Source organism: Alternaria incomplexa, assembly GCF_024043165.1.
Source record: "Alternaria incomplexa strain BMP 0042 chromosome Unknown scaffold_11, whole genome shotgun sequence".
Classification (NCBI taxonomy): Eukaryota; Fungi; Ascomycota; class Dothideomycetes; order Pleosporales; family Pleosporaceae; genus Alternaria; species Alternaria incomplexa.
Genome location: NW_026249860.1, coordinates 1,386,930 through 1,402,849, shown reverse-complemented (window position 1 = coordinate 1,402,849; position 15,920 = coordinate 1,386,930). Strand labels below are relative to the sequence as shown.

The 15,920-nt window shown below is 53.9% G+C and overlaps 4 protein-coding genes across 4 annotated transcripts; 2 read left to right on the top strand and 2 right to left on the bottom strand.

The window, feature by feature from the left end:
- Nucleotides 1-1,167: 1,167 nt before the first annotated feature.
- J4E90_007863 (uncharacterized protein) lies at nt 1,168-2,035 on the bottom strand (the record flags this gene model as incomplete). The annotated part of the gene is made up of 2 exons (XM_051437394.1): nt 1,168-1,969; nt 2,028-2,035. The coding sequence occupies 2 exons, from the start codon at nt 2,033-2,035 to the stop codon at nt 1,168-1,170; spliced, it is 810 nt and encodes a 269-aa protein (XP_051289140.1).
- Nucleotides 2,036-3,027: 992 nt separating this feature from the next.
- J4E90_007862 (uncharacterized protein) lies at nt 3,028-4,100 on the bottom strand (the record flags this gene model as incomplete). Its single annotated transcript, XM_051437393.1, has 3 exons — nt 3,028-3,184; nt 3,251-3,765; nt 3,810-4,100. The coding sequence occupies 3 exons, from the start codon at nt 4,098-4,100 to the stop codon at nt 3,028-3,030; spliced, it is 963 nt and encodes a 320-aa protein (XP_051289139.1).
- A 3,334-nt stretch (nt 4,101-7,434) lies between these two features.
- Nucleotides 7,435-9,509, top strand: J4E90_007861 (uncharacterized protein; the record flags this gene model as incomplete). The annotated part of the gene is made up of 4 exons (XM_051437392.1): nt 7,435-7,714; nt 7,762-8,186; nt 8,237-8,762; nt 8,815-9,509. 4 exons carry the CDS (start codon nt 7,435-7,437, stop codon nt 9,507-9,509), a joined length of 1,926 nt encoding a protein of 641 aa, XP_051289138.1.
- Nucleotides 9,510-10,329: 820 nt separating this feature from the next.
- Nucleotides 10,330-14,805, top strand: J4E90_007860 (uncharacterized protein; the record flags this gene model as incomplete). The annotated part of the gene is made up of 3 exons (XM_051437391.1): nt 10,330-10,334; nt 10,404-14,571; nt 14,623-14,805. The coding sequence occupies 3 exons, from the start codon at nt 10,330-10,332 to the stop codon at nt 14,803-14,805; spliced, it is 4,356 nt and encodes a 1,451-aa protein (XP_051289137.1).
- Between the last annotated feature and the right edge of the window lie 1,115 nt (nt 14,806-15,920).

Sequence of the window (15,920 nt, the reverse complement as noted above, 5' to 3'; positions counted from 1 at the left end):
TCAACCGGCGCCAGAACGATTGCCGTTCGATTTACCCGTGGCAACTCGTTCTAATAATAGAAAATGTCTAACAGTACAAGGGCAAAGGTACGGTATTGTATGAAAAGCTAGCGAGTGTTTTGTAGTATAGTAACAGCGCCGAAACTCAGAGAACCAGCACGGCGTTTAGTCATGATCAAGATAGGCGGAGAAGAGGCCGTACTGGGTTTCTTCATATTAATCAGCGTGACCTACCGCTATGCTTCAGCGCGAAGAGAATCTGTCGCCTATGTCTTACCAAACATGTTCCAGGACGTATAACTATGTTTGAGCATGCGATTTCGCTTTGCATTAGCATACGCGCCACATTTTTCTAACTTCGCATGGAGGATGTATACCACGCGTTAATAAAAAGATCGACTAAAAGACACGTCTCTACGCTCCATCTGCACAACGTAGGAAGCGCGCTATGCTTAATTATTCCAGTGTGGAAAAGACTTGCGCACGAGTATATGAAGAACGAACATAAGCAAGCCCAAGAGGCTACTGACGCAAACTACGAGTTGGCCTAGCTTCAAAGTAGAATTTTATGTTTCTCGCAGCCCCCAGAACAAGTAGAACGGTTGTCAGTAATGCAACATCAAACCGTTAGTCTAGGTACTTGTGGCACGCTGTTTTCTTCCAGCGCTATAACCTGCACACCTAAAATATACACAAAACATCTACAAACAGACAAGATAGGTATGTTAAGAGATATACTGACTGCGCGAGTATACCAACGCGCCCAGCTGAATGAGTCCAGCCCGAAGTTTAGCAACAGCCAGGCAGGGCATGGAAAGACATCGCAGATCAGCACGAAGTTTTGGTTATGCAGACATATCGAGGCGCCGAGTGTAGTGACTTCAACGCGGGAATATACCAACTGTGTCAATGTGGATGAAGAGAGAGAAGACAGCAGCAGGTGGGAGAAGATGATACACGATATCGTAGATGCACTGCGCTCGTTCTGATGATGTGACCGAGCAGTAAGGCCGTCGCATTCGCAGATAACACATTGTATCTTCCACGCACTACTGACTTCTAGAACACTCTCACAAGTTCTCAAAATCAGGATCCTTATCGCCATCGTTCTCTACCTCCTTCTCCTCAGCCTCCTCCTTCAATCACAGCCCCTCTCAGTGATGACGCTCAAGGTGAACCAGCCACCCGGCTGCGGTCTGGTACGACCAGTTTGGGAACAAGGGACATGACGCGCTCCCTGTGCATCCGGCAATCTTCAACTCGTTGAACGACCTTATAAACCTGCTCGCGGCGCATGTGTACCTTCCCCTTTACATATTTCTCGAGTTTCGCAAGGTTCCATTTCTTGTCTTTAGCGCCCTGCGACATCATTTGATCGAACTGGCAGAGCCAACACTTCAACCCAGAGATGGCCTGACTTGTATGCGCGACGAATGCCCTCAGGAATGCTACACGTACTTCGTTCGTAGCTGCATCGCATTCCTCAACCCCATCAGGAATGTTCACTTTCATGTCCTCCTTTAGTAAATCCTGCCAATGCAACGGCTCACCCCGTGGGTGTTGCTTGCCGTCATTTTCCTCGAGCGAATTCACGTCTAGATCCTCTTCCTGATCAACACCCAGCTCCGTTATCTCATTCTGTTCGTTGCGCCGCTTCAAGGCCTCGAGAGCGCTCGTGCGCTCACAGTGGAGACCCTTGAGCTCGGTCTGGGCATCTTTGGCCTGTTTGCGGATCGATTTTCGTGCGCCATCTTTACCGGCGGTCACTCCTGTAGTTGTTGACTTGGTGGAGATGTTCGGCAAAGATCGCATCTCTTGGGCAGGCTCTTCCAGTATAGTGTTCCGTATACTCCTGCGGATCTTCTTCAGTACCTTGTTTCGCTTGTAGGAGACAGCCCCAAGCTCCTTAAGGACAAGCTCAGCTACAGAGTTTCCATCCCTTAACATGACCTTGTAAGCGCCAGTGACACTGCCGGTATAGCCTCACGATCTGGGTGTATCATCGCCGCTGTTTCCGTATCAGAAACTCGCGCATGTCGTCGATCGTTGTTTTGAAGGATTGGACTATCTCGACTAACTCGGGGTGTTCTCGCTCGCGTTCGCGCAACCGGTCTTCGACATCAGCGTGAAGCATGATCCCGTATTTCTCATGCTGTACGTATCCTGTCTGAGCTGCCTGCTCAAACATCTTTCTTGCGTCTCACCGGCTCATCTGCACTGCCTCGTATGTAGGAATAAATGTCGATGTCGCCGACGCCGACCGTGTTGTAGTATTCGTTGGCGTTCGAGTCGTCGGCATGTGCTGCAATTGCCCGCGCCGCCGCCTCTCCATGTTCATGTTTGGTTTCGGTGATACGTGTTGGACGAAAGCAATACATTGTATTGCGTTGTGAATAGCCCGCGTCGATGCACGCTTCACGCAGGTGAGGATTCAGCGCACCAGACTTCATCGGCTTCCCAGGCGTAATGGTGCCGTGACTGTCAGCTGGTAGGAATACTGTTTGGTTCGAAACAACAGGATCAGTCTTGAGCCAGGCGTTGTCCATGCGAAGGATAGAAGAAGCTGGTTACATCAGGAGGTACCCAGGTAGTATTGCTACCTTCACTATATTATCAGTCGCTAGAAGTTTCTTGCCAAGGTAGCCAGGAGATCGTCAGCTATGATCGGAGTAGCGCGACCTTCCCCTCAACACCTGTGTAGTTGGCACGCTAGTCTTGCAATATTAAACTCATCGACGTCAGCGTTAGAGGTAGTCAACACAGTGCTCTACTGAAGTGGTTTTGTAGATGATGGGAGTTGATGTAGTCAGCAGGAGGGTTCAACAACTGCAATTTTGTCGGATACAACGTCGATGTAGCAGCCTGCCAATTGTATTTTTAGGATCCTTCCAAGATGGAGCATCACTCCGCGGACCCCGACTAAAATATATAGCGCATTAAGCTAACGAAGTCCTTGACATATCTCGCGACATTCATCCCAACTTCGGCGCCGTCTGACCACTCACCCTCCCGGTCCTTGTCTTGCTTTTACACATCGCCCATGGCATTCGATGCGTCCTTTGGAAATGATACGGGAACGTCCCAGTGCGAGGGCTCATTGTGTGCTGACGGGAAGCTCACTTGGCGCCGGAGTGGGGCTTCCTCGATAATGCTGAGATCCATGCTGCTCTCCACCAGTACATCTCTGGCAACGTCCTTCCAATTGTCACCGATCTTCTCGAATCACGATCTATCGCCGGGTAGATTGTACGCGTGCATAACGATGGTCTCGTCAATACTAAACTCTTTGAGGTTCGCGCCGGTAGCTGCCATTGTGACGCCTTTCAAGTCTTGGATGCAGTCGTCCTTGTACAAATTGAGGATATTATGTGCCTCTTGTGGTGTAAAGGATCCTGGTGCTTTCCCTGCGTACTGTTTCTGTGTCTGCGGGTGAGTCCAAATGGATGGTTGACAGATCCTTCCTGCAATCGCCTTCGATGCTTCGAACGCTGCTTCGGAGTTCCAAAGTAGCTTTTGCGCTCCGTTGAAGAGAGATTGGCGCGAGTCGATTACTTGGCGGCATGCGTTCTTCTCGTTGCTGTCTTGGTCGACAAGGGCAGAGATGTGTTCATGTCTGAGTGCCATATATGTTTCGGCCAGCCTGTCGTATTCTTTCGCCATCTGTTCTGTTGTCCAGGACTTCAGGTGGGATTCCGCAAAGTTCATACCCTGGGGATCGTATGATTGCATTGCGACTGGGTACTTGATATCGATTCCGTGTTTCACCTACGAAGTCAGTATATGTTTACGAATATTGCGCCAGAACTTACCTCTACGTCATGTCGCTTGTTTCCTCTGTCCGCGTTCTCAGGTGTGGGGTATGCTGCGGATGGTGGAAGGGCTATCGTTTGCGCTACTTCGAGAGGAGCAGGCGCGGTAGGCTTTGTGGGCTCAATCGCGATGCTCTGCTCAACAGGAGTGTTTGACGGGAAGCTGGTATCAATAGATGCCGTAGGTGCGCCATGTCTGGGTGTGGAAGGCGCGTGGTCATCAATGGAATGTGGTGAGCTTGTTGTTGGTGTTGGAGATGGCGCGCTGACTTGCGCGCCATTTCCGGCCATGGCGGCGTCTGGGGAGATCGTCACCACTTGCGATAGGAATTGTCTGGTGTTGTAGGTTGCTGAAGTGGTTTTGCTTGGGCAGCGCTCTTGCAATACTAGTCAGAGCTTGTGCAGATGATGGTGCAGATGAAGAAGTTGGAAGTAGTGGGTTGAAAGAGTGATGGAGGAGATGTGCGAGAGCTATTGTATTTGTATGCGCTGCTTGATGCTGTTGCAGGTTGCAGGTGAGAGAGCTCCGGTATCGCGGTGCAGCCCGGCACGTGGCGGTGGAGTACGGGCTATCACGTGCGGGCACTCGCAAGATAGCCACCACGTCCACGTACATATATGAGGTCTTCTAGTCTTACCATGTTCTTCACATCTCTACATGTTCCCCCGATGGTGTATGTGGTGATGAAAACTAAGTCACTTACCCAGGTATCTACTAGGTAACGCTGTCGCCCTCTTAAACCGGCGCGGCTTATTGCTTGCACCGAAGACTTCATACTCAAATGGAACTGCTTCATACCATTTTCTTGAAGGATATCACATGAACACTCTCATCTTCACAGTAGCTTGGTAGCAAATCCAGGTTCGCATTGCTGACATCCAATCGGGGTTCCCGTGTTTGATCCTGGTGCGCCATTGAAAAACTTCCCGACGCTGGTACAGAGACACCTTCCTATGAAGTTTGTTGCCTGCAGTGTTAAGAGACTTCCTTCGATCTGCACCGCGCCGATGCATCACGAAATGGCGGGGGTCCTTGCCAGTGTTGTATCGTCGATGGAGGGGGTTTTGCGCTCTCTCTTGTCGCGCCACATATGGACCGTAAGGCGCTGGTACAATCAGACCCCACTACATTGAATCCGATTCCTGTAGTACAAAGAGACATCCTGCGGTATATCCTGCGCCAATCCATTCTGTCGCGGCGGGTTGACTTGCCAGTGCTGTATACATAGTCACAGTCGTTCGCCAACAAGGTCTCCACTTGCTATTCATGCGCCGTTCCTATAAAATTTGGCGCTGTAGACGAATGGTTGCCTGCTGTTCATCAGAGGGACGTATCTATATCGCGCTAACACATCTTCATTGCGACAGGTTAGCACATGTACAATTCGGGATACTGGCTTAACAGGGTCTTGGATACCTGTCAACTTCTGGTCTCGCCCCCCACTATATGCTTGAACCTATCTGGCACGAAGTCTGATGCTTCCATGTCACACTCCTTGTGTACTCAGCGGACCCGCTAAGAATCGGGACTAGGAAGCTGCGCTAGTGCTACGAAAGAACAGCGCGGCTGCTCAACCTTGATGAATTGCTTGGTAGAATGTGATGCGAATTATAGCCACCCGTGGTCTCAGCTGGCGGAGTGTTGACGGTCGAGATTGCTTCGTCGTAGAAGTGATCGCATTGGGCCGATGTCAATGGGCTTGCCAAGTGTTCATTCCAGGCGTCGATTGTACAAATCATGTATTGTTGAGACTGGAATACTGCGCCATGGTCTTGGTGCGTTGGCGCGTCCTGATTACTATCGTTCATCGATACAGAACGAGCCGCTCGAACGACATGACGAGACTGCTGCGGATCCGGGGAAAGTGAGTCTTCGCGGGGTAGTCTGTCGCGGGGTATCGTCCGATTTACGTTCATGGTGTATCTTGATATCGAACTTGGGTATCGGACTGGGTTACATCTTCAAGATGGCGTTGCGTGTCTGTCGAGACCGTGTCCAACCAAGACCCTAACCCTGAGCAAGATTACGTGGTCCTTGGGAATTTGTTCTGGAGTGCGTCTGTAGTAACCCAAGCTCCGATAGAACCATCAGACGACGTGCTGTAGCAACCAATCATTGAAGAAGCAGAAAAACGCGCTCTCCGCGCGATGTTGGCGGGTACGAAACGTGGCGGAAGGCATAGGTAACGTGAACACACGAGGCTGCTTGGTGTCCACGTCCGTGCTGCTGAACACAGTGTCACGACAGCCCCGAAGCCTAGCGAGAGGAATGGCGTTTGTCGATAGTCCGGAAGCGAAGGAAGAAAGTCACATCATTTCCACAAGATGAGAGTGCGAGTGTGGTTCAGCTGCACCTGACATTCTCGGCTATCATCTCGTTATCGCGTAATGACATCAGAGTTATCCGTGGATACCTTGCGCAACATCGCTAGGTAATCACCTTTATCGCCGCGCAATACGGTAAATACGACAGAGTTCATTCCGCGACAAACTTCAGGAAACGAACCGTTGGCCCCTCGCCTAAAGCTGCACGCCTAGTCTTTTAGCTTTTGCCTTTTCGCCAGACGTTCTTGGAGAGCTGTGGCAACTCAGTTACTGATCAGCAGTGCTGGGTAAACCGCGGGAACTCTGCATCAGTTCATCCGAACCCAACACCGTGTTTCGAGACAACGGCGCCGAAGTATTGACCGCTGCAGATGTGCCCAGAGAAAATTATCGCACCGAGGCCGCACATGTCAGCATCATCGCGTCGATCTGAATTCGCTCAGGAAATTCGGTGGAGAACCAAGTTGCATCAAGAGACTTCAGAATGAGCTACACGTGAGATCAAGGCCATCCACGTACCAGCTGTCTCATGTCAGGCAACCCGCCGGTTTATTTAAAGAGTCTGGAGTAGAGCGACGGAATCTGGGCCGTCCCCAAAGGCCAGGACCACGGATCTATCTACGCGAAATCTCGGGCGCTAACGTGATCTACACGCCCGATTTGGCAACGACCCAGGGGTATGTCTTGGCTTATGACCGCCACAAAGCCTCCGAAGCGAAGACAGCACCTGCATGCTCCCTCGCGACATTGTGCCATACGCGCGTTGCGAGCTGGAATCATGTCCGGATCCCGAGAAAGGCTGATGCCGTGGAAGCCCGCATGCGCTTGAGTGTCTGTCGTAGACTCGATGAAAGACCTCATCTTACTCATCTTCCTACACAGCACACTCCCTGTCAAGACTTACATTATTAACTCTCCGCTAGCGGGCTACCTCCTGTATCGCAGTCTCAGTGTCAGCCTCGACCAAATCTGACACGCGCGGCGGCTGACCCGTCCCATAGCCAAGCACACTACACGCTTCACGGGCGTCGTGGGCATCTTTTTCTAATGTCTGGGCATACGGTAGTTAGTTCGCCTCTTATATGGAATTCGCACCCACATCCCTTTGTTGCTTCCTCTTGGTCTATCTTTTTTTCCTTGCTCACTTTGTGAAAAGGTCAAAAGGCGTCTGTTCACTCTTTACAGTGTCGTCTTTACCTTTTGTTCGGACTTAATATCGGTCGATCTTTTTGATCTTACACTCGTTTATTCCTACGATTAGGACTTTTATTTTAGGTGGAGAGAGAAACACGTTATCATAATGCGCTACACTGGACTTTACGCTGCGGCTCTGGTCGCACCCCTCGTGGCTGCTCACAGCGACTTCCCTGTACCGAAGATTGTTGGCCTTGGACCCCGAGAGATTGGTCAACTTAGGAGCAGGAACATTCTTGGTGGACATGCGGCGCACGTTGCAGGGCCCAATCTACGTTTGACGGCACGTCAAGGTGGTATTGATGGTCGGTGCGGACCGAACAACGGCGGTGCGAGCTGCGCCGAGGGCTACTGTTGCTCTGTGGAAGGCTACTGTGGTCAAGGAGGTAAGGTATTCGGGTACAACTTGACAGACCAATGCTGATCTTCATAGGTGACTACTGTGAAGCACCCGACTGCCAGTTCCAGTACGGCCCTGCCTGTGATGCCAACAAACTCCCTACTGGAGGCAGCACTCGCAACATTGCTCGTCCCAAGCTCGGCAACCAGCCATACGGTGGAGAGGGCATCTACGACTGCACTGAGCCAAACACGATTGCCATCACATACGATGACGGTCCTTACATCTACACTGAGGGTGTGTTGGATCAGTTCAAAGCTGCAGGAGCAAAGGCCACTTTCTTCGTCACCGGTGTCAACATCAACAAGGGCGCAATTGACGACACAAGCAAGCCGTGGGCTGCTACCATCAAGCGCATGATCGCCGAGGGACATCAAGTTGCCAGTCACACATGGTCGCATCAAGATCTTAGCGCCATCACCAGCCAACAGCGATACGACCAGATGGTCAGGAACGAGGTATGATATTATAATCTGAACCATTCAAGGAAGTACTAATCAAATTGTAGATGGCCTTCGCCAACATCATGGGAAAATTCCCCACCTACATGCGCCCGCCTTACTCTTCTTGCACTGCAGCCTCAGGATGCCAAAAGGACCTCGCTGATCTAGGATACGTCGTCTCATACTTCGACCTCGACACTGACGACTACAACAACGTAACCCCGGACAAGATCCAGAACGCCAAGGACAACGTTAAGAAGGCCATCGACCCCAGCAACCCCCAGACGGACGCTTTCCAGGCCATCGCACACGACATCCACGAGCAGACCGCCAAGAACCTGACTGGCTACATGATTGAGACCATGAAGGCAAAGGGATACAAGCTGGTTACTCTGGGCGAGTGCTTGGGCGAGCCTCAGGCGAACTGGTACCGAGACGCTTCTTCCGGTCGCGTAGCCACTACGTCTGTCTTCACCCCTCCTGTCGCGGGTCCCACATCTGGTAGCGCCAGTTCCGCTGCACCTGCTGCCACTCCTACGGGCGTTTCCACGGATGCCACCTGCGGAGGCACATCTGGCTTCACCTGCCTCGGTACGACCTCTTAATTTGGATATACAATCACCCCCAACTGACATCCCCGCAGGCTTCGCCCAAGGCGAATGCTGCTCCCGCTACGGCTTCTGTGGAAACACCGACGGTCACTGCGGAGTAGGCTGCCAGGCCGGTTTCGGAAAATGTGGCAACAATGGCACTGCTCCTTCATCTGGAAGTGGCAGTGCTTCTCAGCCAGCAGCTACCGGTGCTTCTTCATCTGCGTCTGCTCCTACATCTGCTCCCAGCGGTCTCGTTACTACGACTGATGGCTCCTGCGGTGGCACATCTGGCTTTACCTGCGTTGGTTTCGCAGACGGCGAGTGCTGCTCTCAGTACGGCTTCTGCGGTAAGACGGCTGACTACTGTGGAACGGGCTGCAACCCGCTCTTCGGAAACTGCGCTGGTTCTTCTGGGTCCCCAGCACCTTCGAGCGCTGCTCCTTCCACGGCGGCTCCTTCGACCGCCGCACCTACTACCGTATCCACTTCCATCCGTCCCGTCACCACCAGCACCAGCACTCGCGCAACTACCACCAGCACACGCACTTCGTCCGCCCCGGCCGCTACTTCCTCCGCCGCGGGCCTCAAGGTCAGCAAGAACCGCTTATGTGGTGCGCGCAGCCAGCAGACGTGCAAGGGCTCTGCTTATGGTAACTGCTGCAGCCCCGCTGGCATTTGCGGAAACAGCCTGCTGTCCTGCATGAAGATGTTTGGATGCCAGCCTGGGTTTGGTGACTGCCGGTAGATGTGCTTGGGTGTTGTTGTTCAATTCTTATGTATTCTAGTTTCGGGGATTGGGGATTAGATGGTAGATGGGGGTGGTGGATATCGGAGAATGGACTTTCGAATGCAATCGTTGGCTATAATGTCTTGTATACAAATGTTTTATCACCTCATACACGAAAAGTATTGACCAGGTCTGCAGACTACATTAAGACAACAACCTGCAAAGTGCTTAACCTAATTGCAACGTAGGCTCCAGGGTGTTCAGTGTTTTCCTACATTAGCTTGATATAATAGTTTAAAATTGCGGACTAAGACTGATAGGATAATATGCAGGGTATGGGAGGGCAAAAGTAAAGGTCAACTGGTTGTAAAAGAAATGAAGTTTGGCATGTGCCAATTCGCGTTGGACCTGTATCGCTCTTTCCAGTCCAGTCTGCACGCATTGCAGTCAATGCGGAAACTCATGCGATATCGACGTGAGTGATCCATCGACGCCAGGTAATAGATGTGACGATTGATGTGACTCGACGCTGAGCTGTCAATTATGGATGATGTGGTGAGTGCAGGGCAAGTGAGTGGCGCCGTCTCCACAAGTTCCCAATACGCTAGCCTAGCTCGTGTGCGGCGCCAGCGATATCACGTCGAGCTGTCGCCCTTCCTCTTGCATCACCAATTGACCTCTGCGCATCACCGCAGCCCGTCACCACACGCCCCCGTCTGCTCGTCAGCTTTCTCTTCGTCCCTTCTCTGTTTGTCACCGGCAGCTTCGCGCTTTCCTCACCTGGGCTTCGGCCGCGCACTCGAATTTTGGGTCCTGAGTAAAGTACGTCGGTTTGTCCATGGCGTCACTGTGCTGGCCATCGCGGCGGTGACAGCGCGCCCATATCCACTCTCACTTATTAACGCCGCCCAGATCTGCCCTAGTCTCCTTCACCATGTCGGACCTGCAGGAGCTGCTTGCCCGTCTCAACGGCGGCGCATCTAGCAACCAGCAACAACCACACGGATACCAGCACCCGTCTGTCTCGTCGCCTCTCTTCTCCCCCCAGCCCGGCGGCCCGCAGCCTCATCACCAGTCTGCCGTCATGTCGCCCAACTCGTCCATGGCCAACACGCCCGCGCCCGAGCCCGTGTCGCAGCCCACGCCGCAGCAGCAGTCGACCAACCTGCTCAACCTCCTCCGCTTCAACTCGCAGGGCGGCGGCCCGTCTCGACGCGTCTCGCAGCAGTCGCAGGCGCCCGACATTGCGACCAGCATGGCCAGTGTCATGGGCAGTAGGACGCCCTCTCACAGCGCCGCCGCCCCCGCGCAGTCGCCTGCCGCCGCCCAGCAGAACCCCCAGGACCTTCTCCTGCGCCTGCTGAACCACCCCAAGCCCGCCCAGACCAGCGGCCGCTCGTCTCGCGCTGCCTCCGTGCTCTCTCCGCGTGCGTCCAACAAGCCTGAAACGGTTGTGGACGACCTCGCGCAGGACCTCGCAGACGCCGAGCTCGAGCACGTCTCGTCTGACCCCACCGTACACACCCCGGGGGCCTCTTCCCCCATGAGGATGTTCGGCTCCGACAGCAAGGAGCAGTCGTCCCGCTTCCAGCCCGATGCCGCCTCGCTTGCCCCCAAGTTCACCTACGTCAACCCCTTCGACCAGCTCGAAGCTGCTAGCCCCCGCAAGAACACCCCGATCCAGCAGGGCTCCAAGCCTCCTGCCCCCAAGATGGAGATCCTCAAGAAGAGGGCAGTTGATGCTTCTTCGCCCGCTCCCCAAGACGACGCTCCTGCCCATACACACGAAACTGTGGCCGAGGCCGTGAGCGACCTGGGCGAGCAGGTGGGTCAGCAGATCGAGGACGCTCTCGCTGAAGCTGAAGCCGAGGCCTCTGCTCTCCCCGAACCTGAGGAGCTTGCAGAGGTCCAGGAGGTCATGGCTGAGATTGCAACCGAAATCAAGGACGAGTTTGCCGACCCAAGCACAGCCAAGGACATCGAGGCCAGCTTGCCCAAGCCCATCGCAGCTGCCTTGAAGGAAGTCGCTACCGAGATTGCCCAAGACAACGTCGCGGAAGACTGGGAGACCGCCGAAGCCGAGGAGAGCCTCGCAAAGGGTGAGGACCAGACGGTAATAGTCTACAGGTTCCCCATGCGCGCCTTTGCCTCCATCCAGGTCAACCAGATGCCGCCTCGTCGTCTCTACTTCGCCAACGAGCTCTTTATGGACATTGCTCGCTTGAAGAAGGACTTTGACCAGATCGACCGCTCCCTGGTTTCCGCCAGCAAGAACTTCATCGTATACGCACTCGTCAAGAAGGGCGGCTTCCGCATCATCCGCCAGGAGAACGGTCAATACCGTCAGGTCTTCGAGAACCACCAAGAGCGCATCTTCAACATCGCCTTGTGCACCTCCGCAGACGACTCACAACAACCGCTCGAGAGCATCCTGGGTATTGGTGTCAACGGCACTGTCTTCTGGACTTCTCTCGACCCTGCTCGCGAGGACCAGTTCGGCGAGAACCTCGACTCTCAGGGTTTGATGCTTCCCCCGTCGCCATCTCAAGATGATAACACATCTGGAGGCCAGCTCAAGACTCGCGCGAAACCATCTTCGCGTCACCCAGAGTTCTTTGCTGTTGGCAGGGGCAAGTCCATCCACATCGTCTTCCCCAAGGTTGCCGCTGAGTATGCTCGGTCTAAGAGCCGCATCTGCCACACGGAAAAGTACCTCAAGGAGCGCTCCCTCAAGATCCTCACTGGCAAGGCTGGTAAGGACTTCACTTTCAGCGAGGACGACACCATCATCGTCTCACTCGACAAGGCCGGCCGCATGCGCTTCTGGGACATCCGTACCCTCACCGAGCCAGACCTAGGCAACCCTCACAGCCCTCCTCGCCAGGTCGAGGTCTCCGAGACTCTGCTTGAGTTTCACACGACCACACCCAATGCCAAGTCGTGGCCCACTTCCGTCTTCTTCTTTGACAAAGACAAGCCATATACTAAGGGTATTGCGCTGCGTTATGTCATGGTCGGCATGAAGCAGAACCACGCCTTCCAGCTGTGGGACCTGGGTCTCAACAAGGCCGTGCAGGAGATTCACCTGCCTCACGAGAACGAATCGGACGCCATCTGCAGTGTATCGTTCCATCCCCGCACTGGCATCATGGCTGTCGCCCACCCTACCAGGAACTCGATCTTCTTCGTCCACGTCTCCTGCCCGAGGTACAACCTTCCTGCTCTTAGCCAGACTGCCTACATCTCCCGTCTGGCAAACAAGGGCGACAGGGGCCAGAACAATCTGCCTCCAGTCAACGCTACTGCCATCATGACTAGCATCACGGAGTACTCTTTCGCCTCCAAGGGACAGATTAGGAGCCTGCACATGCTCAACGAGCCCGCTGGACCTTCTGATGTCGACGACCCTGACAACGCCGCTCTCTTTGAGCTGTACGTCATGCACTCCAAGGGTGTCTGCGTCTTGCGCATCCGACGAAGCGATCTTGGCTGGAAGAAGGAGGGCGAGCCCATTCACCCCAAGGAAGCTGAGGAAGAAGGCGTCATCACCATCTCGCAGCTCAAGCCACCTCAACCTGTCACCGATGAGTCATCTACTGCTGGTGACACTCCTGCGCCCAAGTCTGTCTCTGACCGATCTGCGCGTGAGCCATTGAAGAGGGAGAGCAGCACCGCGTCCAAGCAGTCCATCAACCCCGAAGCAGCGATGCGCGCATCTACTCTCGCTAAGGTCGAGAGCAAGCAAGACGCAGCTCGCGCAGCTATCATTAACGGTGGTGACAAGTCAGAAAAGAAGAAGAAGAAGCGCGCGGCCGCCACTGAGACATCTTCCCAAGTCTCTACAGCGCCTTCAGCTGTGGCTTCCACTGCTCCTTCCGCTCGTATGCCTGCACCTGCACCCGCGGCTCTGCCCCCGTCTTACGCGCAAGCTGCTCAAGCGACTGCGCAGTCCAAGTCTCCGGCACCACCTGAGCCATCCGTTGCGCAGGAGCCTGCCAAGTCGAAGGCTGCTGACACCACCGAAGCGCCGGAGTGGGCCAAGCAGCTCATCAGCAAGCACCTCCAACGCCCAAGTGCCGCACCTACCGCTGCTCATCCCGCAGAGGTCGATGCCAAGAAGCTTGAGGAGGTCGTACAGGCTGAGATCACCAAGGGCTTCTCGCGCGAGCTGGACATCATGTACAAGCGCTTCGACGAGGACAAGCGTGTTATGAACGCAGCCAACGGTGCCCATCAGCAGGCTATCCTACGCCAGGTGTCCAGCACACTCAACGAGAACGTCGAGGGCGTCATTGGAAAGATGGTCAGTGACAACATTCGCAATGTTGTGCTTCCTGAGGTGTTGGCTAAGACCACTGCTACCGTTGAGCAGGGTCTTAGCGCCAACCTCAAGCCCATCCTGGCCCAGCAGTTGTCCAAGGAAATTCCTGATGCCGTGTCCCGATCTCTGAAGCAGCCCCAGATGTTCCAGTCACTCTCTGACCAGATCACAAAGAAGATTGCTGGTAACTTTGAGCCTATGATCGCTGCCTCAGTTGCTACCGTCGTCAACCCCGCTATGTCGAACTTGACCAACATGATCGAGCGTCAGATCGGTGGTGAGCTCCGACAAGCCCATGCTCAACGCCGTGAAGATGCTCTCAAGATCTCCGCGTTGACCGAGACTGTGCAGACATGCCTAGAGACTATTCAGACTATGGCTGCCAATCAGATTGAACTTCAATCCCAGGTCGCAAAGCTTCTCGAGGCTCGCCAGACTCCAGCTCCTCGACATGTACAAGACTCGCCTGCTGCTCCACGTACCCCGCCCAAGAAGTCACAGGAGGAGCTTGAGATCGAGTCTATCCACCGTCTCATGTCCGAGGGCAACTACGAGATGGGTACCATGCAGTGGTTGCAGTCGCCCCGCAGCGCCGCGCTCTTCGACTCTGTCTTCGTCCGCTACGATCCTGCCTACCTCAGCCAGGTGAGCCCGCTGCTCGCGCTGTCGACTGGTGCGGTCGTATCTGAGCATCTGGGACGCAACCTGACGGAGCGCCTTGTCTGGCTCAACGCTGTATTCCAGAGCGTCAACCCCAACGTAAGTACACCGCTGCAAACCCATCATGCTCTTGCTAATGCAATATCACAGGACCAGGAAATTCGCGACATTATTCCTAAGATCATGGACGTCGTCATCCAGCGCTTGACCGCCGCATACATCCAGCTCAACGAGAGCACCCCTGGTAGCCCGCTCCTTCGCGCCATCTCTCAGCTGGTCAACAAGTGCAACGAGATGACTCGCGCCGCCGCACCCTTCAGCCCCCGTGGTTGAAGACCGAGGTGATAGGACAGCAACCTTTTCGTACAGCAATGAGCGTCATGTGCTGAGAATGCCTTGACATGTATCATTGCTCAAGGTATTTGGGCTTCTGCTTGCGCCTGCAGTATCGTTTGATCATTACCTCTTTGCAAGTCTTTATTGCCTTGTCTTCGACGTCATGGTCACAGGCATACACGGAGCGCGCATATACCACGGCAGGCCTACGACACCAGATACTTTACACTCTCCTTTTTACTTCGATTTCCCTTTTCTTTCCTTTCCAATGTACACATAGATTCATTTCCTTTCCTTTCAGATACCCACTGTCTTTACCTTCCAGCGATCCACTCATCGAGCGTCTTGTCAGTAAACAGTCTAGTGATGCTGGAATGCTCACGTCTTTTGACTGTTTCTGTACTTGTGTTCTCACGACGGAACCGCTGGATTTGGGGATGATGGGGTGTGTGGGCGGTCTATGATCTTTCTCACGATCTGGCATGCTATGAGTGAGGTATCGGATTGACGACTCTTTTTTTACGAGTTGTCGGCCTTTGAGCTCAAGCGTTAGGGGGGATGAAGCATGTGTACGATATTTTCTTGCGATGGTGGATGGATATAGTAACGGCGTGGGTAATGGCTGGAGTAATACACCGGTTACTGGAAATTGTGTTTTTTATGATGTTGCGGCGGGGAGTGGCGTGAACTACACCTCGCACCAAGCGAACTTCCACGTTGACGATTAATAGCCATTGATCTGCGCGCGTACGCATCCTTCCCGCCATCCACGCTACTCGCGTGCTCCTCGTGGGTGTTCGGCAGAGCAAATGCAGACAATGGGGCGATCACGATGAGACATGCCCCGCGATCCGCCCGTCCGTCGCATGAATCGTCGCAGATTGCCCACCCCATCCACTTTAACCCCTCCTGAAACACCACATGAAGCCAGTCACAGCTGCGTATCGGCGTGCCGCATAGAGTTCTGCTCGCTGGGTGTTGGCCGTTCCGTGGGTCATTGCGACAGCGAGACACGCATACCTATTCTTTGACACCCACGTTGCGGCACAATGCAAAATGCGCTATCGCGTGGCATGTTGGCATGTTGGGCGAGCAGATGCTTACTGATACTG